Source organism: Chlamydomonas reinhardtii, chromosome 1 (genome assembly GCF_000002595.2).
Source record: "Chlamydomonas reinhardtii strain CC-503 cw92 mt+ chromosome 1, whole genome shotgun sequence".
NCBI lineage: Eukaryota > Viridiplantae > Chlorophyta > Chlorophyceae > Chlamydomonadales > Chlamydomonadaceae > Chlamydomonas > Chlamydomonas reinhardtii.
The window spans coordinates 4,805,752-4,831,552 of record NC_057004.1 but is presented as its reverse complement, the minus strand read 5'-3'; the positions used below and the strand labels follow the sequence as shown (position 1 = coordinate 4,831,552).

Here is a 25,801-nt window from a genome sequence, read left to right as displayed (position 1 = left end):
CCGGGCCCTCAGGTCGCTGCGGTGCTTTCTATGCGTTTACAAATTGCGGCTGGGCAGAGGTGCACGACAATGTGAGTTTGTGACTGCGCCGTGGGCGAGTACACCACACATGTACAAACGATAGGTACGTGTTGAGCCTCTCCCCTTACGCTTCCCCAACACACAAGAACTTGTCATTAGAGCGTAGCGGCATGTTCAACTGCACGTAGACTTCCCCCATTCCTTGGTCCCACGGATCCCATACGCTACGAATGCCAGCCCCCGCCGGGCACCATGCAATACACAGTCACGCCAAGCAGCCCACCCTCCAAATGACCTCCAACAACCATGTTCCACATGCATGCGCGCCGCTGACACCTGCCCGTCACGAAGGGCCGACCCCCAACATCACCGCCCGCCGGCAGCAGCGCTAGCTAACGCCCCACATCTACAACAGCACGCATCACGCCGGCGCCAACGCCTCCTGGATGCCGCTGGCTGCCGCCTCCACCTGGCCCGACGTGCGAGCGGCCGCCTGTTCTGCCTGTGCAGCAAGGGGTAGGGGCGGCGCGAGCCGGCAGCGCATCGCACGTGTGTGTGGTTGGGTGTGCGTGTGCAGCTGGGCCGTGGGAGGCAGTGAGATGCTGAGGGCTCGCCACCATCCAATTCCATCAGTCCTACCGCCCCCACCCCAAGAAAAACCTCCCACCGCACGCACCTGCCCCGCCACCGCCGCCTGCCGCAGTGCACCCGCCGCCCACTCTGCCGCCTCCACGCTGCCGCCCGCCTCCACCGCCTCCAGGTCCACCGCCGCGCCGCGCCGCTCGTACAGCAGCCGCAGCAGCTCTACGTCAGCGCCGCGCCGGGCGGCCTCGCTGAACACCGCATCCCAGGATGTGTGCATGTAGCCGAACGGGTCGGCCGTGATGTCCCCGTCCAGCGCCGCAATATAGCGCACGCCGTTCATGCGGCAGGGGCGGTGCTTCAACGCCGTCATCGCGTGATCCGAACTGAAAGCATGCGACCCGAGCCGCTCCCTCAGCAACTCCAGAACGGGCACGTGGCCGTGCCGCACGGCCCAGTGCACCACATTGTGCGCTAGGATGGAGTCCACGACTGCAAGGCGCCGGCGGACAGAAGCGGAACAAGGGCATGAGTGTATGGATTCATGGGTTCATGGGTTTATGGATGGCCTGGGTTTACGGATACAAGGCCCTGTATGTCAGCAGGGCGCAGGAATCAGGCGCGTTCAGGCCGCAAGCCCCCGCTGTCGGACAAGCCCGACAGTGCCCCCCCCCCGCGTCCGGTCCTGTGCTGTTGTGCGCGCCACCGAGCCCGGGCGGCGACATTTACCGCCGGCGCCGCTCGCCCTGCTGCTCCACGACGTCTCGGCCCCCTCCCATGAGCATTATCGCTTGCAACTAACGCCTCTACCTGTGCTCCGCTCGTTTTTGCTTGGTTTGCTTTAGTTTGGGCTGGTATATACACCCTCCTCCCCCGCGCGGCACGGTGCCGTCATGCAGACAGGGTCGCACGCACAGACCACGCCCCAACGCTTGTGCCCAGGCCGCGGCCAGGAGCTGTGGGGCAATGGCCCAGGCAACGAGCCCTTTCACGTGTTGACGCCCGACACCGTGTTACCTGCAGGGCCTCCCACCCGCATCCCACCGCCCCCCACCCCCACCTAAGCTACTACTTCCCTAACCTCGTCCGCGCTCTGCGGGCTGGTTCTTGGCCTGGGTTTCTTCGGGAATGGAATAAACTCCCCCCACCCCACCCGGGCGCCGCCCCCGATGCCTTGAATGTTGGGACCTATTCCTTTGGGCTTGGGCAAACAGCCCCCGCCTCCCCTGCACTACTTACTTGGCGACTCCCACACACCCAGCAGCTCCCGCAGCGCCATGACATTGCCGGACTTGGCCAGCACCTCCCCCAGCCGCCGCCGCCAGTCCTCCCGTATCTCAACGCCGTAGGCCGCCAGGCCGGCCAGGCGCGCGAGCCGCTTGCCGAACTGGGGCTGCGCCACGGCGCCCCAGCCCTCCACGTCCTCCTCCACCGCCACGCCAATGTCGTAGGAGTTGTCCTCGATCTCCGTGTCCTCGATCGCATTACGGAACGCATCCGCCGCCAGCGCGCCCTCCGCAAGACCGCCAGCCGCCGCCCCGGCGCCAGCACCAGCACCAGCGCCAGCGCCAGCGCCAGCGCCAGCGCCAGCGCCAGCACCAGCGCCAGCGCCAGCACCCTGCAGCTGCTCCGCCAGGAAGTCCGCCTTCTCCTCCCAGTCCGCCCTGGGGCTCACGATGGCGCGCGCCACCAGCCAGGCCTGGGAGAAGCGCGTGTGCCATTTCACCAAGCCTGAGGGTACCAAGTCTAGGAACAGCCGCCGCAGCGTGGGCGCGGGGCAGTACAGGGCTGCCAGCTCCAGCACACGCGTGGGGTTGTACCCGCCGCCGCCGCGGCGCCCTCTCCCGCCCCACCACCGTCGCCCTAGCAGCCACCCGCGTGCCGCCCTCGCGAAGCGGCGGCCGCAGCTCGGCCTCCGCCACTGACTCAGCAGCATCTGCTCCAGCAGCTCCCCGTGTCCGTGGTGGGCCGCCCACATGACGGAGGCGCCCAAGCACCGCCAAGTCAGGACGGCGGAGGGCCGGCGCGCCGCAGCCCACTCCAGTACCGCTGCGTGGCCGCCGGCGGCCGCGTAGACCGCCGCATCCGCACACGGGTGGCCATAACACAGGCCCGTAACTTCACTTTTGTCACCGAGGATCTGCATTACGAACTTGACCACTTGCAGGTTTCCGCCGAAGGCCGCTGCGCACAGGCCGAGCCCGGACACTGGGCATCCCTGCGCCGTCAAGCGCTTGCAAGCCTCCAGGTCGCCGGCGGCCGCAGCCGACTCGAACACATCGGCCTCCAGCTTCACGTCGCAGTGATCCAGCGCGGCCTCCAGGCTGCCGGCGTGGTGGCTGGAGGCAGCCAGGCACAACAGGCGACGACGGCGGGCCAGCGAAAGCGCTCGCCAGGGGTCTGGCCGGCCCCAGTGCGCCACGAAGTCTTTGCCGGGCCACGCCTCCTGGCAACCGACTATGACATCCCAGTCGTATTTCAAATGATGTATGCGATAAGTGAGCTGGATTGTGGTGCGCATGTCACGCAATGCCTCGGCTGTCGCGCGGCTGAGCGGCCGGAGCTTTGCAGCCACATCGTGAGGATGTAACTCCTTTGCAATGCTGCGGATAAGGTCGGAGCCCAGCTTGGACCAGACATCGCCATAGTCCTGCGGCTCAGACGGGCCCTGAGACGGGCCCGTCGTCTCGCCGTAACAAGCTCGTAGAAGGCTTCTGATGAAGCTCGTACTGTCCATTTGTAGTGTATTATTATTTACTGTTTTGTTATATCAGAACCCAAAAGGGTGTGACCTTGCTCTGCACTGCCAGAACGATCAAGTTCCACAGGGCCCGGGGCCCAACTTAGAAGCGTCGTGTTCGGCCCGACTTCGCCCCGCTCCCAGACTTTGCGTATCTGAGTCGCAAAATTACAGGTTCTGAACTTATGTACCTTATCCTGCCCAGCCGCCCTCTTGCTGCCCGCTCGTGCCAGCCACGTGCTCTTGGCCCCCAACGACACCCCCTTCATCGGTCCACTAGCGGACCGCCATGCGATCCATGGGGCGTGCCCCTAAGGAAGTCAAGTGACAGGGGACGCAACCTGACGCAACGTGCGGTGTTATAGTGCTGGGCATGAGAGCAGGCGTGTGCAAGTAGTGACCCTTCGTCAGGGCGTGTCAGGGGTGCGTGGCGTAGAGCTGAGGTGAAAGGAGGCTGGTATAGGAATGACGACTGAAGTCTGATTATGATGATATGTGCCAGAGTCGTAACATACGTTGGACCAAAGGTATTGGGGATGCTGGCATGCGCACAACCTTGGGGGGGTCGGGGCTGTGCGTTGGATGTCGGACGGTTGGACGTCGCATGGTAAGTTGCGGCAAAGCCGTTCAGCACTAAACGTTTTGCAAATGTAATGATACAGAGTCTCAGCATCGTTGCTATATTTCATATACCGCATGTACACTCAGTCTGCAGGTATTGAACAAAACGGCAGCATGGCGGAACGGGGCTGGCAAGAACTTCGTTGCGGCGAAACCGTCTTCCTGATCCAGGCTGGCTTGATAAATAGATACAAACTCCTAAGATGTACAGCTCTAACTTATTGGGGCTGACAGCGCGGCTGCATAGAGGACAAATGCTCGCGCTCGCAGCCAACGCGTCCGCGAGGCTTCTGATAGGTACATATGTGCCCAAATCGGAGCCATTTATATGTTAACAAATCTAATTTGACCAGCGGGAGTGTCTGCGATAAGATCGGCATCTAACATGTCTTTCTTGCAGCCGAGGACTTCATGGCATATGTTTGAGTGTGCTCAACTTGTTGCTATCACAGTTACCTTCACGATCGCGGTTCCCTGACTCGAGTCGGGTGACGGATCTACGTCGCCGGGCCCACTTCCTTCTTGTGTACAGTGACTTTGTGTAACTGATGGCTTGAATACTGCCTGCGTGTAATCGGCGGGGGCCGGGAGCGTGTGTGGATCACCTTGGCATCGACCCCCCCTTTCTGAAACGTATGGGTGCGCCGCGCCCCCTGCGGGGGCCGGGGCACGCCAACTCGTTACCACTAGTCGTATGACGTGCAGGCGTGCAGCCGCTTCGCCCACAAGGTTCCGCCAGCACGCCCATGTGTTCACATTTCTCGCACGGGGCACAGTCCCTGCAATCGACACAACACAGCCCCAACGCCCGGTGCCTCAAACTTGCCTTCCCTGGTTACGGCATTGCGCCCTCGTGGCGCAAACGACAATCACAGTTGTGCGCCTCAAACCTGCTTCAGGCCCTACTCCGTTATCGACACCGCCGTCGCCAGGTGCCCGGCGATGGCCACCGCCTCCACCTGCTCAGGTGTGGGTGCGACAGCCTGTGTGGAGAGGGGAGGGTGGGGGGGCAGCGAGGTAGGCCGGACCCGGGGTTGGACACGTACGGAGAGGCAGTGGGTGGCCAGGGATGAGGGGTTGTGCCGCTTTGCCGCTGTGTGCCTGAGCCCAACGACTAGGTCCCCGACACGCCCGCCCAGCCGCGTGAGTGCAAGAGGAATGCGCTTGAAGTACGGCAACCTTAAGTCCAGTCCTAGGGGCTGAGGCAAACACACAGCTGGAATCACGGGGCGCACGGTATTGTACGGGCCTGTCTATCCCCAAGCAAAGGCCGCTGCGCACGCCCACCTGCCCCGCCACCGCCGCCTGCAGCAGTGCACCCGCCGCCCACTCCGCCGCCTCCACGCTGCCGCCCTCCTCCACCGCCTTCAGGTCCACCGCCGCGCCGCGCCGCTCGTGCAGCAGCCGCAGCAGCTCCACGTCAGCGCCGCACCGGGCGGCCTCGCTGAACACCGCATTCCAGGTCACAGCTGTACCGCGCCTGGGTGTGTCCGCTGCAGACAGGCCCTTTAGCTCTGCCAGATAGCGCAAGCCGGCCGTGCCGTAGAAGAGCCTCGCCGCAGCCAGCGCGTCATCCAGCTTGAAGGCATGCGACCCGAGCCGCTCCCTCAATAGCTCCATCGTGGGCACGTGGCCGCTGCAGGCTGCATGACCCGGCACCGTTGACTTCCACGTCGAGCCAACTGACAGATTGGAATGGGGGCGGGGGTTCAAGTCTCTCAGTGCCAGGCCAGGTGACTGCTTTGTCCTAGGCCCGCTCCATCGCCATCCCGGACTATCCTTGTCAAAGTGGCTCAGCCGTAACTGCCGTGACCCGCCCAGGCTTTATCTCTTCTGCACGTGCGGGGAGTCGCCTCATGACACTGGCAGCTAAGCAAGTGTGCCGCCGCCCTCGGCGCCAACCAAGTGGCCACCGCCCTGCACCTACCCGGCTGGACCCACACATCCAGCAGCTCCCGCAGCGCCGACGCGTTGCCCGAGATCGCCAGCACCTGCGCAAGCTCCTCATGCCAGTTGCTCGGCCTAACGCCGTAGGCCGCCAGGCCGACCAGGCGCGCGTGCCGCTTGCCAAGCTCGGGCTGCGTCACGGCGCCCCAGCCTGCCTTGTCGTTCCAGATCGCTGTGCCGATCCACTGCGAGGTGACCTCGTCCTCCGCCGTTAGCTCAAAGCCCTCCGCCGGCACAGCGCCCTGCAGCTGCGCCGCCAGGAAGTCCGCCTTCTCCTCCCAGTCCGCCCTGGGGCTCACGATGGCGCGCGCCACCAGCCAGCCCAGGGAGCAGCGCGTGGGCCATTTTACCAAGCCTGAGGGCACCCAGTCTACGAACAGCCGCCGCAGCGTGGGCGCGGGGCAGTGCAGGGCTGCCAGCTCGAGCACCCGGTGCGTCGCAAACTGCGCCTGGAAGAAGGCGGAGCGCGCGCCCGCGTATATGTCTACGTCGGACTCCTGCCGCCGCAGCAGCCGCTCCAGTAGCTCGCCGTGGCCGTACTGCGCCGCGGCCGTTACGCATTGGTCAAAGCATTCAAAAGACAACACGGCGGCAGGCCGGCGCGTCGCCGCCCATTCCAGCGCGGCCGCCTGGCCGCCGCTGGCCGCGTAGACCGCCGCATCCGCGTAGGGATCGGTGCGCCACATCGTCCGCTTGTTGGTACACGTGTCTGCCCAGTGAGTCAATGCGTACTCGGTACTCAAGGACTGCGACCTGGCCGCAGTAGGCCGCCGCGTTTTGCAGTTCGCGCCCGGGGAATCGGGATTTGGCCAACTGCTTAATGCGCTTGCAAGCCTCCAGGTCGCCGGCGGCCGCAGCCGACTCGAACACGTCGAACTTCAGCTTCACGTTGCAGTGAGCCAGCGCGGCCTCCAGGCTGCCGGCGTGGTGGCTGGAGGCAGCCAGGTACAGCAGGCGACGACGGCGGGCCAGCGATAGTGCGCGCCAGGGGTCTGGCCGGCCCCAGTGCGCCACGAAGACTTCGCCGGGCCACACCTCCTGGCAAGCGACTATGACGTCCCAGCCGTATTCCAAATGATGTATGCGATAAGCTCACGAGCTGGATTGTGGTGCGCATGTCACGCAATGCCTCGGCTGTTGCGTGGTTGAGCAGCCGGAGCCTGCAAGCCACATCGTTGGGATGTAACTCCTTTGCTATGTTGCGTATGATGTCGGGGCCCAGCATTAAGCTTGAGCAGTCGTCCAGCTGGACTTCTGGGTGGTCAGTAAAAAGCGACAAAAGCCGGTATATTTTTATTGGATTGCGGCAGTTTAAAGTTGCGAAAGTACATGTCTTGTGATCTCAAGACTACTCTACTTTCGGAGTTACGGAATAGGCCAGACCACTTCCCCGCTCATTCCGCGGAGGCGAAATTAGTGCATGGCCCCAAAGCAATGGTCAAAGAAGCCCGCCAGGTCCTACTGCGACATGCTTGAAGGAAGTTTTGGCTTCCTGACGCCTGGGCCTGCTAGGATGCCCTCGGTCCATCACGGCGGGATTCTGACCGCTGTATTGCTGATAAGTTGCATGCCTCCCCACAACGACTCCACAGTGTACATTCGGCGAACTTTCGACGAGTCCCAGCCCAGCCCGCCATAGCACACTTCCGTGTCCGGCTGTCCGGTGAGCAACCCCTTGCTTCATGAGTCTTCATGCGAACCCACCAACAGACCAACTCGAGAGTTAAAGACCCTCCCACTCGGGCTCCAAAGCAAGCTGGCCGGCGACACAGCCAACCAGGGGCCACGCCCCCCAAACACGGCAACCGGCAAACCCAACCATCTGGCACAGTCGCACATATGGCCGGGCCGCAAGAACCTCCAAGCGAACGCGCTCCATACATCCGCCCTCCACTTCTACCCAACAGGCCTTCAGTGAGCTGGCCAAATTAGTCAAGAGTATAAATCGGAAGCCTGCCATGAGCTGCAACGCCGCACCATGCCTGAGGACGCATCACCAGCCGCGCTGCCCGTGCACTCGATGAAAACAGCATCGCAGCCGGGAAGCAAAAACACAGAGCCTGGATCCCACCCCTTCCCTTGCTTTCCCACACCGCAGGTCACCCGGGCCATTGTTAGCTTGCGCTCCGCCGTTTCCCGCTGGCGTATGATATCCGCGTGACAGCGCTCCGCAGTAAGGAGATGCGCTGCTGTCATACCCTCCAGCGTCCAGATGCGCACCGCATTGCGGCGCGGTGTGCTGCGGGCTTAAATGGCGTGATGCGCCGCCTCCTGCCACGGGCGCGCCTAGGCGCCACGGTCTCTCCATAGCGGACCCCTCAATGCGTGTGGTACCCAGGCATCTCACTCCAATGCACGTCAGCTGCACACAAGCGCACTCTACCCTTTATCGAAAGTTCCCGTCGGTGCAAACATCCGCCGCCGCCGCACCTCATCCTTCGCCGCTCAACACCACCTGTGAACATGTCACCTACAGACTAAACAAATCGTGCCGCTCCGCACGCATACATCATCCATTCGATGATGAATCTGCCGCTGCCGCCACCACTGATGATGCCGCATCGCCATTCCATGCCGCCGCTCATTTCCCAGTGCCCGCCGCCGCCGCTGCCGCCGCCGCCTGCTGCTCCATTTGGCTGAAGAACTCTTGGAAGCGCATTCCCACGCGCGCCGTCACGTGCATGAACTTCTCGCAGCACTTGGAAACGCACTGCGGGGCGGGAATGTGGGATTGTGGCATGGGGTGCCTGGTGAGGAACAGGTGCAGGTGCAAGCTGTCGCGAGGGGCATGGGCGCCGCCAGGCGCCGCTTGGTGTGCGTGGCATTTGGGTGTTCTGGGTTTGCCCATGCTTCGCGCGTGACCCGTAATCCATCAACACCCATGAGAGGAGCTCGCTCTATCATCGCTGGCAGGTGCGATGCGGCGCCATGCACGAGTGCTGTACAACGGTAGTGAGCGCCGGGTGCCCGTCACGCAAATAAGCAACGCCTCATTTCTTGTAGTGGCGTCAGCTTTGAATCCCACTTCAGCAATCTCTGTGCCTGATTCTGTGGCTCACAGGGTCGCGTATTTCCTCTTGTTGCTCTCAGCAGCCCCGCCACCAGCACCCGCACGGCGCCCGCCGTCATCGGCACGCACCTGTTCCTCCTTCCCTGTCAGCGCCTTACTCCGCATGTCCTCCACGCACTCCTGGAAGCACCGCTCCACCAGCTTGTTGTACATCTTCAAGCTGCGAGCGCATGCAGTTTAGGGCGCTCAACCCGTGCGTGCAGCCGGCGATGCGCAAGGCTCACTAACCTGTCGCGGACTTGCATCTGCTCCAACGCCCCCGCCAGCGCCATCTTAGCGTCATCAGGCAGATCTTGAACGGAATCCAGCGGGAAGTTCATGTTTGCAGCTGTTTCGAGGCAGTCACAACGAGTTTTGATGATTGGTTCGCAGCTCGGGAGTGCGTCGATGCCACTAACAAATTGGGTTCGGTAGCACAAGATCTTTATAACAGAGTTGCAAGCAGACACTCGAGGAAGGGGGGCCGGGCTGGGGAATGGGCTCATGCCGAAAACTCGAATGCATTTCCGACGCACAGCGCGTGCAAAGTATTTGGCATATTATTTTCGCGCTAGTAGTGAAAATGGCGGTTGTAGCGACAGCGCAAGCGTTGCTGAAGGAAGGGGTCGCCAAACTTGTGCAACTGAGTGGCTTCAGCGAGACTCAGCTTGTACAGCTGGCAGTGGTCGCTGTGATTGCGCTAGGCCTGGTGCTGCTTCTAAACAATGTGGTGGCGACGCTGCGCATTCCCTCCATCAAGGTGGAGCTGACCGAGGGTACGCGCGCTTTTGGTACAGAGGCCTTCTCGCGCCGCTTCTAATACCTCAACTACCGTTACTGCGATCTCTACAGCTGAGGCAAATGACATCATCAGCGCGCCCAAGTACACGCCGGGTCAGCCGGTGGACAAGGATGTGGTGCCGTGCTACGATCCCAGCACAATGCAGCTGCTCGGCCACCTTCCCGCCATGTCCGCTTCCGAGGTGCGGGGGGCTAGCACTGGCTTATGGCCCAAAGGTCCTTCGGAGCCACCTCGGCTGCCCAGCATTGCTGGTGCGGGTGTGACTGCAAGGCGGAGGGGGGCGGGAAGTTGAACGGCGGGAGGCCGAACAGCTTCCTCAGGTGGTTGACCCATCCGTTGACTGGTCCCATCCTTGGGCGGCATGACTTGCGTCATAATACCACATGTGAGTCAGCTGCATGTGTGCAGAGCGCAGCAGTGCCGCGAGCAGGGCCTGGTCCTGTGCTGCCGAACACATGTTGGCCCTGCATGTGCCGCTTACGCACCCGGACGGGTTCGGCCCTTCCCTCCACGTGCTACTTCTCCACAGGTCCGCAGCCGCATCGCCCGCTGCAAGGCGGCTCAGAAGGTGCGTGCAGCCCGCCATTCCAGACACACGCAGGGCTAGTGCAGGCAGGGGGGGCGGGTCAAGGAGCATGTGAGGATGGGCATGTGGTGTGTCGTCCTTCGATGTGCACGGCTTAATCTCCGAGACGCCTGCAGACGCCCCCACACGCGCCTACCAACAACCGCATTAAGCTCACATGCTTAACCCGCCAACCACGCCCACCGACCCACCCACCAACCACGCCCACCCACCGGCCCGCTGCAGGAGTGGCGCACGTCCAGCTTCGCGCAGCGCCGCAAGCTGCTGCGCATCCTGCTCAAATTCATCATCGAGAACGTGGAGACCATCTGCCGGTGAGAGCCGGCGGCGGCAGCAGCAGCGGGGCGGCAGCGGGCAAGGGTTGGCGCAGCAGCGGGCCTGTGCCTGCTGCACCCCCTCGCGTTACGCTGCGCCGTCTTACTTCCTGCAAGCCCTCACCAGACCACCCACCTGCTACCCCCCCCCTCTAACACACGCACCTGTACGCAGCGTGTCGGCTCGCGACAGCGGCAAGCCCATGCTGGACGCCATCCTGGGCGAGGTGGTGGTCACGTGCGAGAAGATCCACTGGCTGTCGCGCGAGGGCGAGGCAGTGCTGAGGCCGGAGCGCCGCTCGGCGGGCATCCTGGTGCGTGGCGTGGTGGGAGTTATAGATACCAGCCCAAACTAAACCAAACCCAATGCAATAGAGCGAGGAGGAGAGCGTGGCCGATGCTTAGCGGGGGTTAGCGGGTGGTGAATGGGCGGGTGGGTGCGAGGGCACGCAGAGCTGGAGGTTGCAGGCCATGGGAGGTAAGGACGGGGAAGCCAGAGCCGTCGAGGGGCTGGGGACGGGGCGTGGCACGGGTCGGCGCAGCTACCACCGCCGAGCGGCTGGACTGCACCGCATCCACCACAGCACACACCACATCACCCAGCAGCTGGCTGCGGCCTGGCACTGCTCCTCGCGTGCCCCCCGACACCAGCACCAACCCCCGCTCCAATCTGTCGCCCTTCTCTACCCTCTCCATGCGCCCCTGCCGCAGAGCTTCTACAAGTCGGCGCGTGTGGAGTTCCACCCCGTGGGCGTGGTGGGTGACTGGGTGTGCCGCGCCCGCGTGCCGCCGGGGGTCGTGGCGGCGGCACTGCTGCCACCGGGGTGTCGTGCCGCCGCTATAACACGCGCACATACGCACACATAACGTAACTCTGGGCTTTCGTTTCGGTTTTAACACACACACACACACTCTCTCTCTCTCTCTCTGCGCGGGCTTGGTTTTGTGTTTACACACACATATACGGTACACGTGCATACGCACACACATACACACGCAGGTCGGCGCCATCGTGCCCTGGAACTACCCCTTCCACAACGTGCTCAACCCGCTGACTGCCGCGCTGTTCGCGGGCGACGGCCTGGTGATCAAGGTGGGCGCGGGGGGCGGCGGGGAGGGCGCTGGTGTGTGGGGCGGGCGGGTTCTTCTGTGAGGACCAAGGCCAGGCTGCACTGGACGCATGGCAAGCTGGCGAGGGGGGCGGTGGAGGGAGCCAGCAGAGGCGGCGGCGGTGGCGGGACGAGCGAGGCGGCGGTGGGGCGGCGGGGTGCCATGTTCAGCGGGGCGAGAGTCGGGCAGAGCGCCTTGGGCGGGGGACACGTGGGACCATTGTGTGGGGCTCGGGCGGAGAACCCCTCTCCTCCTCCTCCTCCTCCTCCTCCTCCTCCACATCATCACCATCCTCCTCCTCCTCCTCCTCCTCATGAGGCGTATATCTTACCCTCCTCCCTCCCGGCCGCCGCCTCCCCCCAGGTGTCGGAGCACGCCTCCTGGTCCACCGGCTATTACGGCCGCATGATCTCCGCCGCACTGGCCGCCGCGGGGGCGCCAGCGGACCTGGTGCAGGTGCGGCGGTGGTGGTGGTGTGGTGGTGGTGGTGGTGGTGGTGGTGGTGGTGGTGGTGGTGGTGATGGTGATGGGGGTGGTGTGTTAGGGGGGAAGCCTGGTGGTGAATGGAGGTTGGTGCCGGGAAGTGGTTTTGCCTCCCGTGAGGGCTGGATGAGCGAGCGAGGAGCGGGGTTGCGGTCGCCCCTCTATGCAGCCACACAGGCGGGTGGAGGGATGCTCTGGCCACAGGGTCGTGTCAGCAACGGCGGGGTGGTGGCCGCGCAGGTGCCCGGGCCCCGTGCCGTGTGTACGGGCTGACATCCGGAGGCACGCTGTCCGCGAACTGACACGCACACGCAGGGTTTACCGTGTGTGTCGTCTGTCATCTCTTTCCCTTTCACGAGCATGAGCATTGGCATGGGTTCGAGTCCATGTGGCCCAAATAACTCCTTTTCCTGTCTTGCAATCTACAGATCGTGACTGGCTACGGCGAGGCGGGTAGCGCGCTGGTGACGGGCGGTGTGGACAAGGTCATCTTCGTGGGCTCAACACAGGTGGGGTGGCCGGGGGGGGCTGTGCTGCGCGTGTGCACTGTGCGCTGTGGTGTGTGGGTTAGGTGCGTGCCGGTCTAGCGCAAAGGGGAACGGGGGATGGGCTGCGGCTTCCAAATGCGGCGGCGATCCGCAAGGGTGCGTAGGTGGGAGACGTGACGCCGCCCCCTGCCACACCCGCCCTCCTCAGCCCCGTGCCCCATCCTTCCCACTGCCCTAACTACCCCCCACCGTGCCCCCTACCGGCCCCCCCACTGGGCCCCCGACCGCACTCCAAACTTGTGCTTGCATCACTCCAGTCCCAATTTAATCACCCCGTTCCCGCCACGCACGGCTACCCCTCTCCCCCCCCGGGCTGCAGGTGGGCAAGATGGTGATGCGCGCCGCCGCCGACACGCTGACGCCGGTGGTGCTGGAGCTGGGCGGCAAGGACGCCGTCATTGTGACGGAGGACGCGGACCTGGACAACGTAAGTGAGCCCCGGCTGCGCGACTCAAAAAGAAATAAACGACCTATGTGTGTATGTTGTGCATGCGTGTGTTAGGAAAGCACAAAGGAGAGGGTGTCTGTGTTTTTGGGAAAGAGGACGAGCGCGGGGGCTGGTACGCGGTTGCAAGGGCTGAGGGGGGGAAGGTGTAGGTACCACCGTCACCGCCGCGACCCACACCGTCAAGACTTCCCTCCCTCCTGTTTGCCACCTCCACCGCCTCCGCCACCCCCACCTCCACTCCTACAGCTGGTACAGGTGGTACTCAAGGCCGCGTTCCTCAACTGTGGCCAGAACTGCGCCGGCGGCGAGCGCTTCTTCGTGCACGAGAAGATCTACGACAAGTAGGCCGACCGTCTGTGTGTGTGTTTGTGTGTTAAAGAGCACAGGGAAAACGCAATGTGTTTGTGCGTGTGTTCGGCGCAATGGTGTAGGCCAGCAGCACAGGTACAAGCGCGAGAGCAGCAGCAGGAAAAGCACAACCAGCTTGTCGCTGGGTGTCGGCTTTGGGCATCAGGGGCTGCCCTGTCAGGCGTGTTGGCTCCACTGGCTCTCCACTGCCGCTGTACATGTGTGTGTACTGATCAGGGCGCATCGAACACACGCAGGTTCCTGGAGCGTTTGACCCCTCTGGTGGCGGGTCTGCGGCAGGGCAACCCGCTGGGCGATGCGCCCGTGGACTGCGGAGCCATGTGCATGCCAGGTAGGGCGGCGGAGGGGGGGGTCGTATGAGGGCGGCGATCAGCGTGGTGCGTCGGTGGCGGAAAACACGGTGGTTGGAGGGGTGGCGGTGGCGGCAGGTCGTGAGTTGGGCGGGGTGTGGTGGGGTCATCGATGCCTTATTGCTGTTGTTGTTGGAGTCTGCGCCACTGCAGCGTGTCACCTCACGTCCTCATCTTCCCCATCCTCTCCCCCATCCCCTCCTCCACCCTCCCCTCCTCCCCCTCCCGCTCCTCGCCCTCCCCCCGCCTCCCTGTCCAGGCCTGGCGGAAAAGGTGCACGGGCTGGTGACCGAGGCGGTGTCCCGCGGGGCGCGGCTGCTGGCGGGCGGCGTGCTGGTGCCTTCGGGCGAGCGCGGCGGCCAGTTCTACCCGCCCACACTGCTGGCGGACGTGAGGCCCGGCATGAAGATCTGGGAGGAGGAGGTGTTCGGGCCGGTGAGCGGCGGGCGGGAGGGTGGGAGGCGGGGGCGGGGGCCGGGGTGGCGGGGTGGCGGAGAGAAGGGGTTGCGGAGAGTGGGACGTGGGAGCGGGGTTGGGATGTGCAGGGATGGGAAGTGGAGGAGGTATGGTGCGGAGGGGAGGCGCTTGCGGGGGCGGGCAAGGCAAAGCGGGTTAGTTGGTGGAGGAAGGGAGTGGCCGGCGGCAGACTCTCTTCCCCTACCCCCGCAATTCCCGCCCGCCGATCCTCGCATTGCGAACAGCGGAAACAGCATCCCAAAACAAGCAAAGAAACACGCATCACCTAGCCTTACCTCCTCGTCGCTGCTTTGCAACTTTGATCTCCCCAGGTCATGTCTGTGATCAAGTGGTCCACCGATGACGAGGTGGTGGCGCTCGCCAACGACTGCGACTTCGGCCTGGGCTCCAACGTCTTTGCCGGCAGCCAGGCGCGCGCGCGGTCCATTGCCAGCCGCCTGGAGGCGGGCATGAGCTCCATCAACGACTTCGCCACCACCTACATGTGCCAGTCGCTGCCCTTCGGCGGCGTCAAGCACAGCGGCTTCGACCGCTTCGCGGGTGAGACAGCGCCGGGCGCTAGGCGCTAGGCGCAAGGACCGAGGGGGTGGGCTGGCGAGGGAGTGAGAGGGGGCGGGGGTGCAGGCGGGGAGCGGGGAGCGCGGGGAGCGGGAAGGGCGCGGGAGTGCCTAGCGGGGCTCACCGGATGATGTTGCAGGGCGCTAGATGGGACTGCTTGCACTCGGTGCAGGTGGGCTTTTGCTGGTATGCCATGCTCTGCCACGGCCGGTTTGCCTTTCTGCGTAAATCAACTCTCAAATTCGCCATCGCCAACTCCCCTCCGCTGGCCCGACCACTGACGCTTCCGACGTCTCCGTGTGTCTCCGACGCCACCCCACCCCACACACAGGCGTGGAGGGCCTGCGCGGCCTGTGTGTGCCCAAGGCGGTGGCTGAGGACCGCTTCCCGCTGCTCATGCGCTCCTCCATCCCGCCCGCCTGGCAGCTGCCGCTGCCGCCTCACGCCGTGGCGTTCGGGGTGTCGCTGGTGACCATGTTCTACGGCCCCGGCCTGTTGTACCAGGTGGGCGCTAGTGGGTGGACGGGAGTGGGTGGGCGGTGGTGGGCGTTAGTGGGCGGTAGAGTGTGGGCGGGTGGGCGGTATTGGGTGATAGTGGGTGGTAGAGTGTGGGCGGGTGGGTGGGTGGGTGCGACTGCTCAGGCGGAGAAGGCTCAGTGGAAGGGGACTACACAATTCTCGCCCTGCCATCAGCCCAGTGTAGCATTATCAATGACATTAGCACACCTGCCACGCTGCCCCGGCCTCTCACCACCGTCGCCCTCCGCCCTCTCCCGCTTCTCTGTCTCCCTGGCTGTCGTTGGGCTCGGGCATCTTTGCATTGCATTTTCTTGTGCTCTTTAAAACACACGCACACACACACATACATATACACACGTACACACACACACACACACACACTCGCACACACACGCAGGCCCGCGGACTGGCCTCGCTGCTGCACTGCCTGGTGTTCCCCGGCGCATACGCCAAGAAGAAGCAGGGCCAGCAGCAGGCAGCCCGTGCCGGCAAGGCCAAGTCCACGTGAGCACGCAGGCGCGTGAGAGGAGGGGAAGCATAGGACAAGGAGGAGCAGGAAGGAGGATGAGGAGGAGAAAAGGAGGCGCGGGACAAGGAGGAGGAGGATGAGAAGCGGCGAAGGAGATGGAGGCAGTGCAGTACGGCGAGTGCTGTATGGGTGAGGGCGAAGAAGGGCGAGGAGGCGCGCGCGTAACGGACATGAGGTCATGGGGTTTTGTGTGGGCTCGGGCAATCTGGTGGCGGGAGCGGTGCGGTCTGATGCGGTGCCGCCGCACCCCTGATGGTTTGATTGCGCCCTGTGAGCCGCGGGAGTACCGTGGCGGGTTTTAGGGGCGGGGCATGGGCTGCGGCGATTGGGCGCGCGTCGGCAGTAGCGAGGGGGCCTGCGGTCTGGTGGGCACTTGCAGGACTGTGAGGCAGATGGAGCTGTGAAAGGTGTTCACGGGAACAAACCCAATTTTGCCGCGATCGGGACTCGGGAAGCGCAGGATGACCGGACCATGTGGCCGAAAGCAGGTGCTGGGTAATGTAAAAGGTTGACATTGGTTGTTGCGGCTGCGGAGGCTGCAGTTGACAGCTTCTGCGAGGACGGAGGTGATAGAGCCTGTGCTGGCACACTTGGGGCGAAGTAGGGAAGCAATTACAGACGCCATGCCGCTCGGGTGCTGAGCGCAAGCTGAGAACTGTAAGGTGTGCCATGTCACTGACGAGTCAACCTCGTCCGCGGGTCAGCTCTTGTGACGCGGGAGGTCGTATTCTTCAAAAATCCGCTAAGTTGCCCTGTCTCAAGTAGAAAGGTAGGACCAGCGTCCATACACTATCATGATTGCTGGTGTGCTAGACTGCTGGTGTGCTGTTGTCACAAGGTAATGACCACATGTTGCCAGACCCGTGCGTGTGCTTGGGGAGCGGTAATGGCATTGAAGGAAGAAGTGTTCTTACACGCACAAAGACCCATCGGTGCTTAACGATGCAGTAATGATCAGGTGTCGAAGCATGTGTATGCGCGTTGAACACCTCCGTACTTCCTACAGCCCCAGGCATATGCGGTGTCAAACTGGAACGTTTCAGCGTCGAACACCAGTGACCGCACCAAAACCAGCGCAACCCAGCGCGAAGCCCAACAAACCAAATGCCGAGAGGAAGAGGTAAGGTAGTGGCTCAGGTAACAAGGTACAGGCTATTTACATGGGAGGAAGCCCACACAACCCCGCGTGCACGCACAGCCGACAGTTACAGCTGTAGTAACACTCCCCACCGCTGGCCACGCATTGCTACACCCCCCACGCATGCCGAGGGATGCAGTTCGGCACAGGCAACAGCAGCCGGGCTGGGTGTCCTGAGCGACAGCCCCAGCCCCTCAATAGTCGTCAGGTCTCAACCATTCAAAACGTCAGCATCCACAAAATGATCACACAGTGATCACGTGCCCGAACCCAAAACTGCAGGCCTCTCTTTTAAGGTCGCTCCCTTTCTATACATTCAGCACAAATGTACATAGCTAACACGTCTCACGCTGCGCTACTCGCTATGCCGCAAGGCAATCGCTTTAAGCGCTCTTGATGTCCCCGTTGAGGCCGTTGGGGAAGAAGCCGCCCTTGGTGGTGCCGCCCAGGTACACAATCTTGAGCACCTGGCTGGTGCTGCGGGTGTAGATGAGGCCGTTGGAGTCGGCGGGCACGTGGTTGCTGCGCCACTTCTGGCGGCCCTGCAGGACCATGATGGGCTGCAGGGGGGAAGGATCGGGGGCAGGACGAGGATGGGGTTAGGCGGGCAGGTGGAAAGGTAGGGAGGCGCGTGTTGATAAGACCACTGGGTGCTGGTCGCCTAGGAACCGGGCCCACACAAGAGGGCGGCTGCCGCACGATGTGCGTCGCCACGCTCGGGTGTACTTTACTTCGCATGCAGTGACTTGCTCAACAGTTACAGTGCGGCTCATGCTCCTGCGCCTAGCCCGTGCGCTCCCCACCCATGCCCCCTCGCACCCTTCCTGGACACCGCCCTCACCTGGTCGTCGTCGCTGTCGCCGTCCACGGCATCGCGCAGGTCGGAGATGGCCTGGATGATGGTGCGCACGCGCAGGTCGTTGCTGGGCTTCTTGAAGGGGGCCACGGAGTTCTGGGGGGGGGGGAGCGGGCGGAGGAAAGGCGGCAGAGCAGTGGGTAAGGGCGCGTCAGAAGTCTGTGCGCTTGTGCACAAGCTAACCGGTGTGGTTGGGGCGAGCCCGCAGCACTGCGATACGCCACAAGAAGCACGCGGGCAGTACAGGACAAGCTGAACGGTTCAAGGCACACACACCGGCAGGCAAGAGACAGGCTTCCACCCTGCGCCGCATCCCTGACCTGACCCCTTACCTGCTGCTTGATGAGCAGGGCGCGGACGGCACCGGCGTGGTAGGACTCCACAGCCAGGATCTGGGCGGCGGCGGTCAGGTAGGTGGAGTTGCCCAGGAAGGCGGCGGCGCCCTGTGGGTGAATCCAGAGGTAGGGGGGACGGGATGGGGGCACACTTGAGGCACGGAGTAGAGGCAGGGAAAGGCAGGTGTGGGGAGCGGGCTGGTCATGGTGCCTGGGCAGCAGCAACGGCAGCCAGCACTGGATCGTGAGCGCGCAGCAAGTGCAAACTTAAGCGGCGTGGCTGGGTCTGAAAGGCGGAAGTGAACTGCGGCGGCTTGATCTCATTCAACTCACGGCGTAGGCGGTGGCGCCGACGTCCTCGAAGATGAACGCGCCGTGCAGGAAGGTAATGTCGGAGGAGTAGGGCGAGAAGGCGGGCTCCAGCGTGATGCTGGTGTTGAAGGCAAGGCTAGCGGCCTGTGGTGAGACATGGTGCGGGTGGAGCGCAGCGGGTTTAGACAGGAGCGGCGAGGTGTGGAGGGCTGGGTTGAAGAGGACACTGCAGTCGGCCGGGGACCGCAGCATGGGCCGAAAACATCAATTCTGCGTGCTGAGTCAGTGCGGCCGGAGCTGCAACGTGGTGCTGTCGGAGCTGCCCTGAGCTGCAAGGCGCGGCACAGTGTGTCAGTGCGAACGGTGCGACTCACGGCGTTGGCGGCGACGGCGAAGGCGTTGCCAATGTCCATCAGGGGCTGGTCCACGGCGGCATCACCCAGCACGGAGCGCAGCACGCGCACGTGGGCAATCTCGTCCTGCATGGGTGCGGGTGCAGAGAGGGAGTGGTGTTGGGGATGTGGAAGGTTAGCCGGAGGAGGCAGGGCTGTTGCAGCAATGCGTGGCGTGGGAACTAGTGGGCTGGGGTGAACCTTGGAACGCCCGCTGGCCACGTGTGCGGTTTGAGCAGTGCAGGCTACATGCAGGGGGCTCACTAGTGCGAGTACGGAAGGCGCAGGGGGCGCAGGAGCACACGCAGCACAGATCAGCACGCGCGCACCTGAGCAATCTCGTCAGCCAGCTGGAAGTAGGTGGTGGAGAGCTTGGCCTTCTCACAGCCCAGAGGCCTCTGGCCGTTAGCACCCCAGTAGGCTTGGGCGATGGGCTGAGGAGCACATGGCAAAGGGGCGGGAGGGGGTTGGCGTAAGTCGGGGCTGGTCGAAGGGGGGCCAGTCAGAAAGAACTGGGGCAGCACCGAGCACCACAAAGGCTTAGGAGCAGAGCTGCGAACACTCACCTTGCCGTAGGCAGCGCACGAGTAGAAGTTGGCCTCTGCAGCCGCAAAAGCAATCGCAGCAAGAAAACTGGTCAGCAGAGCACCGGAACCGTCAGTTTGCGAACGACTCCTTGAAGGTCAATACCCCTGCGCAAATAGCTGCATCCCTTCTGAGATCAATCACTCACCCAGGTACTCCCTGGTCGAGACCAAGCGATGGCGCCGCGCGGTATGCAAGGAGAGCGAACATGGTGGGCGTCAGCGCGAAACGCTTTCGGGCGCGACAATGCTTGCGCTGGTGGTGATGCAGACAAGCACAGCCTTGCGATTGATCTCAAACGTAACACTTACAGGTTGAGCGCAAAGTTGAGAACCGCAGTCTCCAGAGCGCTCAGGGCATTTGCCGAGCCAGCGAGGGCGGCGAGGGCCACAAGGGCCGCCACAATCGGACGACGCATGGACATCACTGTATGCAGCTCGAAGCTTGTGTGTTGTTGCAGATCGATTTGAGTAAGACACTACCGGGCGTCGCTGGTACGTGGTAGTTATGCAGGTTAAGCAACAAGTGTGCTTCACGAGTACTTGGACTGAAGACGATGATAGAATGTATGTGGCCGGCGCGTCTTTATAGCAACTTCTGGGTTAAAGTGGGGTTAAAGGCCAAGCACGAAATTGGGCGGTTATTGTAACCCGAGCTCGCGTTTTGCGCTTGGAAGAAGATTACGCCAGCGTGTGTTCTTAAAATACACAGTAGAAAGAGGAACTCGGAAGATATGCACTGCAAGGACGCTCGCACCCGGTTTAGGGCGGGGTGCGCTTACGCCAGTGGCTTCACCGACGCACACGCAGCCGATCGAGAAGGCCCTTCGAACCTAGTCGCTGACACCATACACGTGATTATTTTGGCATGCAATATCTTAACTTGCTCTTCATGTCAGCTGCCGCGGGCCTTCTTCACGCGGTCTTAGGACATGTGTGCCGGGGGCCACTCCTACCTTCCAGCGCTAAACCGGTGCTGAACCGGCGCCAGCTGGCGCTCTCATGGACGCAGCGCCCATAAAAGATATCAATACCGAGCACGTCATGGCTGGGGCGCGGCAAGCAGGCCGGGTGCGGGGTGCCGGCCCGGTTACGCGCTGGCGTGTCGCCAGCAGCCACGAGGAGTTGCAGCGAGCGCAGGGCGGCCACACAGTGCCCCCCGGAATGCCCCAGGCCATGCTGCATGCACTGCGGTTAGTGTGGCCGCTAGCATCCGCCGGCTCAAGCACCCTCCCCCTTACACAAGCGCCGTGAAATGACAGCGAGCAGGAATATATAGCGCCCAAAACCTCCCCTGCCCAAAACACTGGAAGCAGCCGCGCCGGCACGCAGCGCAAGACCCAACCGCCCGCACCCAGCCATGGCACCAGTCTTCAAATGTGTGGGAACCACACGCATTGCATTGACGAGTTGCATAGCTCGCGTATGGCTGAATGGCGGGGAAGGGTTGTGGGGCATGAACGCAGGTCGGTGCGCAGCGTGGATGTGTGATGGGACAGGGTTCAGGCAGGTTGGCGAGGTCCCATAGGGTGCAGCTGACGCCCATACCCCAAGCAAACAGCAAACAGTTTGCAGCGGCAGAGCAGGAGTGCATGGCTGGTCGAACGCCGGAGTTACTGTACCGACAAGTTGCTGGCTGGCTGGAAGTTTGCGCAGCGTGGATGTGCGATAGTTGCGCAGCGTGGAGTCCCCGAAGGATTATGCAACGGATCACAGCTACCCACGGTGCGGTTTTGATCCGCAGCGCTAGCGGTGCCACCGTGGCACGACTGCCAAGGGGAAGTGGGGAATGGGGCCGACTGCTGACTGCTAATGTGGTCTCGCCCTGCGTCCTTGCCTCTGCTGCCCGGGCAGTTTCCGGACTGCAATCCGGGTCATCGGCAAGGTCATCGGTACACCCTAGTGACTCCGCTGTCACATGAGATAACTGAACGCACACGGTGATACCCAGAACAATGGCTGCGCACACGCGGCACCTGACGGCACCGCGTTGTCAGGGCGTACCATGTGGGCCCCAGGGCAGCCCAGCGACACCTGAATCCTGCGCATTTCAGCTGTAACTTCTGCGCTGGGGACACAGCCGTGCGCAACGCTCGGGGCCTTGAGCGCTGCGCCCACAATTGGAAAGCCATTCTGATTACATCCATACTCGACTGCGCGTTCCAGCCACGTCCCCCGTGGCCCACGGTGCTCACTTAAACACCCGATGACGCCTCCTCCGCGGTTGCCAACGCCTCGCTTGTCCGCATCTCGCGCCACTTCGCGCCACTTCCTGAGGCCTTCCCGGCAACGCCTTCATCCGTACCCGCCCACTGCCGCATTATCGCCCCGGCCGTATTCCAGATGTGTCTAACCCGCCGCTCAGCCCAGGCGTCTCGCCCATGATGCGATGGGACTTTCCCGTGTCGTAAAGCCTCTGCAAAACCCACGCATGAAGGGTTCCTGCATCCACACATGAGGTGCCGCTCCAAACATGAAACCTGACACCCCTCCTACCACTCTACGCTGCCTGCTTGCTGCATCTGCTCTGATATAAAATCACGAGTAACTGCTCTGCTGCCACAGACCTGATCGACTAATGTTGCTAGATGCGATATTGCGACAGCTGACCCCGACTGCGGTACACGCAGCAGACATCCGGTCTGCTCTACCTCTCTGACTCTCACAACTGAAGCTTCCAAGCTACTTGCATGGCTCGATGTACACCTCCAACAAGCACAATGCGCTGCAGTCCATCCATCCCGCCCAGACATCAGTGCTCGCATTCCCTCTCGCCTTCCGCGCGCCCTGCACAACCACCACCACAGGCCCGGCACGCAACCACGCCGCGTACCCGTACAGAGCGTCCCCCTCCCCACTTGCGCCACCTCAGTCCCCTCTTGCACTTGCGCGCCCACACTCCAGCCTACCCTCACTGCCGGCCCTGCTACCGTTCTGCTGTTGCTGCTGCTGCTGCCGTTGCTGCTCCCGCTCCCGCTACTATTGTTGCTGCTGCTGTTGCTGCTTGCGCAGCCAGCGCACCATGCGTCGCAGCGGCAGCTTGGAGGCGGGCGCGCGCCGCTCCAGCGCCTCGCCCAGCGCCTCGCCGAGCTCCTGCCGCGGCACCCAGCGCAGTAGCTGCAGCGTCTCCACCGCCTGCGCCAGCTCCACATCACTCGCGCGGCGGCGCAGCCACGACGGCACGCGCTCCACATACAGCCGCAGGAAGCCGCGCGGCGGCAGGATGCCGCTCTTGGCGGCCTGCCAGCACACGAAGTGCAGCGTGCGCGGGTGCGCCAGATCGTCTGCCGCCGGCGCGGGGGGCGCGGGCCGGCAGGACGCCGGCGAGGCGGCAGGCACGGGCGGCGGCGGCGGCGGCTCAGTCAGGGTGGGGTGCTGCCGCGGCCAGCAGCCGGCGTCACCGCGATGCTGCTGCGACGGCTGCTGCTGCGGGTGCCGACGCGGCGGCGTTGGCCGCACCGGCCGCTGCACCACTGGCAGGGTGGACGAGCCTAGCTGCACCGTCACTGCGTCCGTCGGCGCGCCCGTGGGCTGCGGCTGCAGCCCAGGTGCCAAGCTGCCGGATGCCGGCTCCGGCGCTGGCCGTGCTGCCATCCGGTGGCGCCCTCGTGTCGGCGAGCTGGCACGCACGCCGTCGCCCGCCGCCGCCGCTGCCGCCGCCACCGACCCAGCAGCGTTCTCGCCGTCCATGCTGTCTAGGGGGCGAACCCCAACCAACACGCGGCCCGCCAAGCTGCCTGCCGCCGCGGCCTCACCACTCGCCACTCGAACCGCAACCGCAACACCGGCTGCACCCGCACCCACAATCACACCCGCGCCCTCCGCAACCTCCGCACCGTCCATGCTTCCCATCACCGAAGCCCCGGGCGAGGCCACCGACACCAAACCCGACACAGAGCCTGCCGCCGCCGAGCCTGCTGCCGAGCCTGCCGCCGCCGAGCCTGCCGCCGCCGAGCCTGCCGCCGCCTCCGCCATGTACCGCACGAAGACGGTGCCCCAGAAGGCCGGGCGCGGCGGGTAGCCCATCTCCGCAAAGGCGTGCGCCAGCATGGCCAGCTGGCTGGTGGTGGCCTCGCCCAGGCGGCCCTCCACGTAGCCGTACAGCGGGCACAGGTTGGGCCGCAGCGAGGGCCGCACGCGGCGGTGCGCGTCCACCAGCGCCGTCACGTAGCTGAAGGTCCAGCGGTCCAGCGGCCCGCCCTGGCGCGGCAGCATCTGCTGTGGCGGTGGCGAGGCGGCAGGGGAGGAGGCAGGGGAGGAGGCAGGGGAGGAGGCGGGCGAGCAGGGAGCAGCGCCGCTGCTGCCGTCGTCGTCTGCGCTAAAGGCGCAGTCGCCAGACGCGGCGCCGTCGCCGTTGGCCGCCTCACGCGCCAGCTGCTGCTGTTGTTCCTGCCGCTGCTGCGGCTGTTGCGATTGCCGCGCCTGCTGTTGCGCAGGCGCCTCTGTCGTGTATGCGGGCGCCACCAGTTTCATGAGTGCGGCGTAGGCGGGGGTGCTCAGCCGCACGCCCAGCTTGTGGCAGTTCACCAGTAGCTGCGCGGCACGCCACGGCGTCAGGGCCACCACGCCAGCGCGGCCGCCACCCAGCGAGCCACCCGGCGATGCAGGCGAAGCAGGATCTGGGTCGGGCAGAGCGGCTGCGCCCGTCCTTAACCCCGGCCCCTGCCCAAGCCCTGGCCCCCGCCCCGGCACTGAGCCCGCTCTATGGTCGCTGCCGGGGGCGCCGTTGAGCCCTGCATGCCGCTGCACCGCCGGCTCTTGCCCGTGTTGCTGCTGCTGCTGCTGCTGCTGCTGCTGGTGATGGTGGTGGTGGTGGTGGTAGTGGTGCGTCCGCCCGTTCCCACCCGAGATACCGTCCTCCTCGTCCTCTTCCTCCTGCTGCTGCTGCGGCTGCTGCTGGTCCTCCGGCCCTTGCTGCGCCCTGCCCGCCTCCGCCTCCGCCGCTACCCCGGCCGCCTGCTCCTGCTGTGCCTGCTGCTGCTGCTGCTGCTGCTGCTGCGCCTGCAACTCCGCAAGGCGCCGCTGCCGCCAGAGCTGCTGCTGCTGCAGGTAGGGCGCGGCCTCGGGGTGCTGCTCCAGCAGCCGCGTCACACACAGCTCCAGCCGCTTGCGTGTGGCGGGGCCCACGCTGGTCAGCCCCTTGCGGTGCGCGCGCGATAGGCCGTACAACAGGTTGTTGAGGGTGCGGATGTCCAGCGAGTTCAGCAGCGCGTCGTCGTGCAGCACGGCGCGGTAGAACTCCACGACGAAGTCGGGCCGCCAGCGGTCGTCCAGGCGGCCGATCGCGGTGGAGATGTTGGAGACGTCGGGGGCGCGCAGCTCGGCCACGCGGTGGCGCACGGCGCGGCACCACGACGTCACCAGGTCGCCCAGCGCGGGCTCGTGCTGGTCCAGGTGCCAGTCGGCGTTGCTCATCGCCCACATCACGTTTGACAGCGCCTGCACGCCAAAGTACTCCAGGTGCTGCGCTGTCAGCTCGATAAGCTGCGCGACAAAGTGCCGAAACGCTGCGTTGTGCGCGTTCGGCACTGCATCCCCAGGCTGCCGCGCTGTTTCCTCGCCATGCCCTCCATATAATGTAGCCAAGCGCGTCCAGGCTGTGCTGACATTCACGAAGTCGAGCACGCCCCAGTTGGCACCCAGCAGCGCGTTCAGCTCCTCCCAGGACCCGGCCTTCCTTAATCGCTCGTTTACTTGAGCTTGTAGAGAACACTCAACATTGTGCTCCTCGCCCAGCAGCTGAAACAAGCTGCCAATGTGAGCCCCCGACGCAGAGACGACCTCAGCCTGGTAAACCTGCAGCGGTGATAACAAAATCATCTCAGCACGACATCGCGAACACCGCAGTTCGTTGTGCGCGCTCCGTTGTGCTGGCCACTTGCCTCAGGGTCGCTGGTCCGGGCGGCTGTCCGCGCGGCCTGCGGATACTGGTGGGGCCCCGGAGAGCTAACTAGAGCGCAACAGCGTTGGGGGCAGCGTGAAGATCTAGCGGCAAAGGCGGTCCCAAGGTGAGGGCTCAAGCTGCCAAGCCCGAGCAGCATCCTGCCCCGCGGGCGCTTTAGTATAGCATGTAAAACAAGACAAACTGAATATGTATACAAGTCAAAATCTACGAGACGACGGGGCCTCGC

General features: G+C 63.9%; 6 protein-coding genes across 7 annotated transcripts; 1 reads left to right on the top strand and 5 right to left on the bottom strand.

Annotated features, from left to right (window-relative positions):
- Window positions 1-24: 24 nt before the first annotated feature.
- CHLRE_01g033500v5 (uncharacterized protein) lies at window positions 25-3,453 on the bottom strand. The gene is made up of 3 exons (XM_043058678.1): window positions 1,843-3,453; window positions 698-1,095; window positions 25-523 (listed from the first exon to the last, which is right to left on the bottom strand). The coding sequence occupies exons 1-3, from the start codon at window positions 3,122-3,124 to the stop codon at window positions 443-445; spliced, it is 1,761 nt and encodes a 586-aa protein (XP_042928592.1). The 5' UTR covers window positions 3,125-3,453; the 3' UTR covers window positions 25-442.
- A 46-nt stretch (window positions 3,454-3,499) lies between these two features.
- CHLRE_01g033450v5 (uncharacterized protein) lies at window positions 3,500-7,203 on the bottom strand. Its single transcript, XM_043058677.1, has 3 exons — window positions 5,892-7,203; window positions 5,252-5,646; window positions 3,500-4,947 (listed from the first exon to the last, which is right to left on the bottom strand). Exons 1-3 carry the CDS (start codon window positions 6,595-6,597, stop codon window positions 4,867-4,869), a joined length of 1,182 nt encoding a protein of 393 aa, XP_042928591.1. The 5' UTR covers window positions 6,598-7,203; the 3' UTR covers window positions 3,500-4,866.
- Window positions 7,204-7,271: 68 nt separating this feature from the next.
- Window positions 7,272-9,393, bottom strand: CHLRE_01g033400v5 (uncharacterized protein). The gene is made up of 3 exons (XM_001689563.2): window positions 9,210-9,393; window positions 9,051-9,141; window positions 7,272-8,621 (listed from the first exon to the last, which is right to left on the bottom strand). Exons 1-3 carry the CDS (start codon window positions 9,299-9,301, stop codon window positions 8,493-8,495), a joined length of 312 nt encoding a protein of 103 aa, XP_001689615.1. The 5' UTR covers window positions 9,302-9,393; the 3' UTR covers window positions 7,272-8,492.
- A 110-nt stretch (window positions 9,394-9,503) lies between these two features.
- On the top strand, window positions 9,504-16,949 carry CHLRE_01g033350v5 (uncharacterized protein). Its single transcript, XM_001690023.2, has 16 exons — window positions 9,504-9,736; window positions 9,813-9,943; window positions 10,292-10,330; window positions 10,574-10,662; window positions 10,838-10,976; window positions 11,374-11,418; window positions 11,663-11,755; window positions 12,136-12,228; window positions 12,684-12,764; window positions 13,123-13,230; window positions 13,498-13,592; window positions 13,857-13,951; window positions 14,230-14,405; window positions 14,759-14,987; window positions 15,337-15,509; window positions 15,922-16,949. Exons 1-16 carry the CDS (start codon window positions 9,544-9,546, stop codon window positions 16,030-16,032), a joined length of 1,890 nt encoding a protein of 629 aa, XP_001690075.2. The 5' UTR covers window positions 9,504-9,543; the 3' UTR covers window positions 16,033-16,949.
- A 2-nt stretch (window positions 16,950-16,951) lies between these two features.
- Window positions 16,952-20,523, bottom strand: CHLRE_01g033300v5 (uncharacterized protein). 2 transcript variants are annotated; one of them, XM_043058676.1, is made up of 9 exons: window positions 19,983-20,523; window positions 19,820-19,830; window positions 19,653-19,687; window positions 19,416-19,520; window positions 19,069-19,173; window positions 18,716-18,838; window positions 18,380-18,490; window positions 18,033-18,143; window positions 16,952-17,751 (listed from the first exon to the last, which is right to left on the bottom strand). In XM_043058676.1, the coding sequence occupies exons 1-9, from the start codon at window positions 20,093-20,095 to the stop codon at window positions 17,575-17,577; spliced, it is 891 nt and encodes a 296-aa protein (XP_042928590.1). In that variant the 5' UTR covers window positions 20,096-20,523; the 3' UTR covers window positions 16,952-17,574. The 2 variants fall into 2 exon arrangements, with proteins under 2 accessions (XP_042928590.1, XP_001689614.1); XM_001689562.2 differs by having other exon boundaries at window positions 19,983-20,373.
- A 1,272-nt stretch (window positions 20,524-21,795) lies between these two features.
- On the bottom strand, window positions 21,796-25,783 carry CHLRE_01g033250v5 (uncharacterized protein). Its single transcript, XM_043058675.1, has 2 exons — window positions 25,553-25,783; window positions 21,796-25,466 (listed from the first exon to the last, which is right to left on the bottom strand). The coding sequence occupies exons 1-2, from the start codon at window positions 25,709-25,711 to the stop codon at window positions 22,650-22,652; spliced, it is 2,976 nt and encodes a 991-aa protein (XP_042928589.1). The 5' UTR covers window positions 25,712-25,783; the 3' UTR covers window positions 21,796-22,649.
- Between the last annotated feature and the right edge of the window lie 18 nt (window positions 25,784-25,801).

Coding starts and splice junctions, on each gene's coding strand:
- CHLRE_01g033500v5 (XM_043058678.1), bottom strand. CDS start 3,124: ATGCGCACCACAATCCAGCTCACTTATCGCATACATCATTTGAAATAC. Junction 1,096..1,842: donor GGGTGTGTGGGAGTCGCCAA/GTAAGTAGTGCA, acceptor GGCGCCTTGCAG/TCGTGGACTCCATCCTAGCG. Junction 524..697: donor AGGCGGCGGTGGCGGGGCAG/GTGCGTGCGGTG, acceptor CTTGCTGCACAG/GCAGAACAGGCGGCCGCTCG.
- CHLRE_01g033400v5 (XM_001689563.2), bottom strand. CDS start 9,301: ATGAACTTCCCGCTGGATTCCGTTCAAGATCTGCCTGATGACGCTAAG. Junction 9,142..9,209: donor CAGATGCAAGTCCGCGACAG/GTTAGTGAGCCT, acceptor ATGCGCTCGCAG/CTTGAAGATGTACAACAAGC. Junction 8,622..9,050: donor TGACAGGGAAGGAGGAACAG/GTGCGTGCCGAT, acceptor CCCGCCCCGCAG/TGCGTTTCCAAGTGCTGCGA.
- CHLRE_01g033300v5 (XM_043058676.1), bottom strand. CDS start 20,095: ATGTCCATGCGTCGTCCGATTGTGGCGGCCCTTGTGGCCCTCGCCGCC. Junction 18,839..19,068: donor TCGCCGTCGCCGCCAACGCC/GTGAGTCGCACC, acceptor GTCTCACCACAG/GCCGCTAGCCTTGCCTTCAA. Junction 18,144..18,379: donor CCCTGCTCATCAAGCAGCAG/GTAAGGGGTCAG, acceptor CCCCCCCCCCAG/AACTCCGTGGCCCCCTTCAA.
- CHLRE_01g033250v5 (XM_043058675.1), bottom strand. CDS start 25,711: ATGCTGCTCGGGCTTGGCAGCTTGAGCCCTCACCTTGGGACCGCCTTT. Junction 25,467..25,552: donor CCCGGACCAGCGACCCTGAG/GCAAGTGGCCAG, acceptor TCACCGCTGCAG/GTTTACCAGGCTGAGGTCGT.
- CHLRE_01g033450v5 (XM_043058677.1), bottom strand. CDS start 6,597: ATGTGGCGCACCGATCCCTACGCGGATGCGGCGGTCTACGCGGCCAGC. Junction 5,647..5,891: donor GGATGTGTGGGTCCAGCCGG/GTAGGTGCAGGG, acceptor CCAATCTGTCAG/TTGGCTCGACGTGGAAGTCA. Junction 4,948..5,251: donor AGGCGGCGGTGGCGGGGCAG/GTGGGCGTGCGC, acceptor CTCTCCACACAG/GCTGTCGCACCCACACCTGA.
- CHLRE_01g033350v5 (XM_001690023.2), top strand. CDS start 9,544: ATGGCGGTTGTAGCGACAGCGCAAGCGTTGCTGAAGGAAGGGGTCGCC. Junction 10,977..11,373: donor GCCGCTCGGCGGGCATCCTG/GTGCGTGGCGTG, acceptor CCCCTGCCGCAG/AGCTTCTACAAGTCGGCGCG. Junction 12,229..12,683: donor CGCCAGCGGACCTGGTGCAG/GTGCGGCGGTGG, acceptor TGCAATCTACAG/ATCGTGACTGGCTACGGCGA.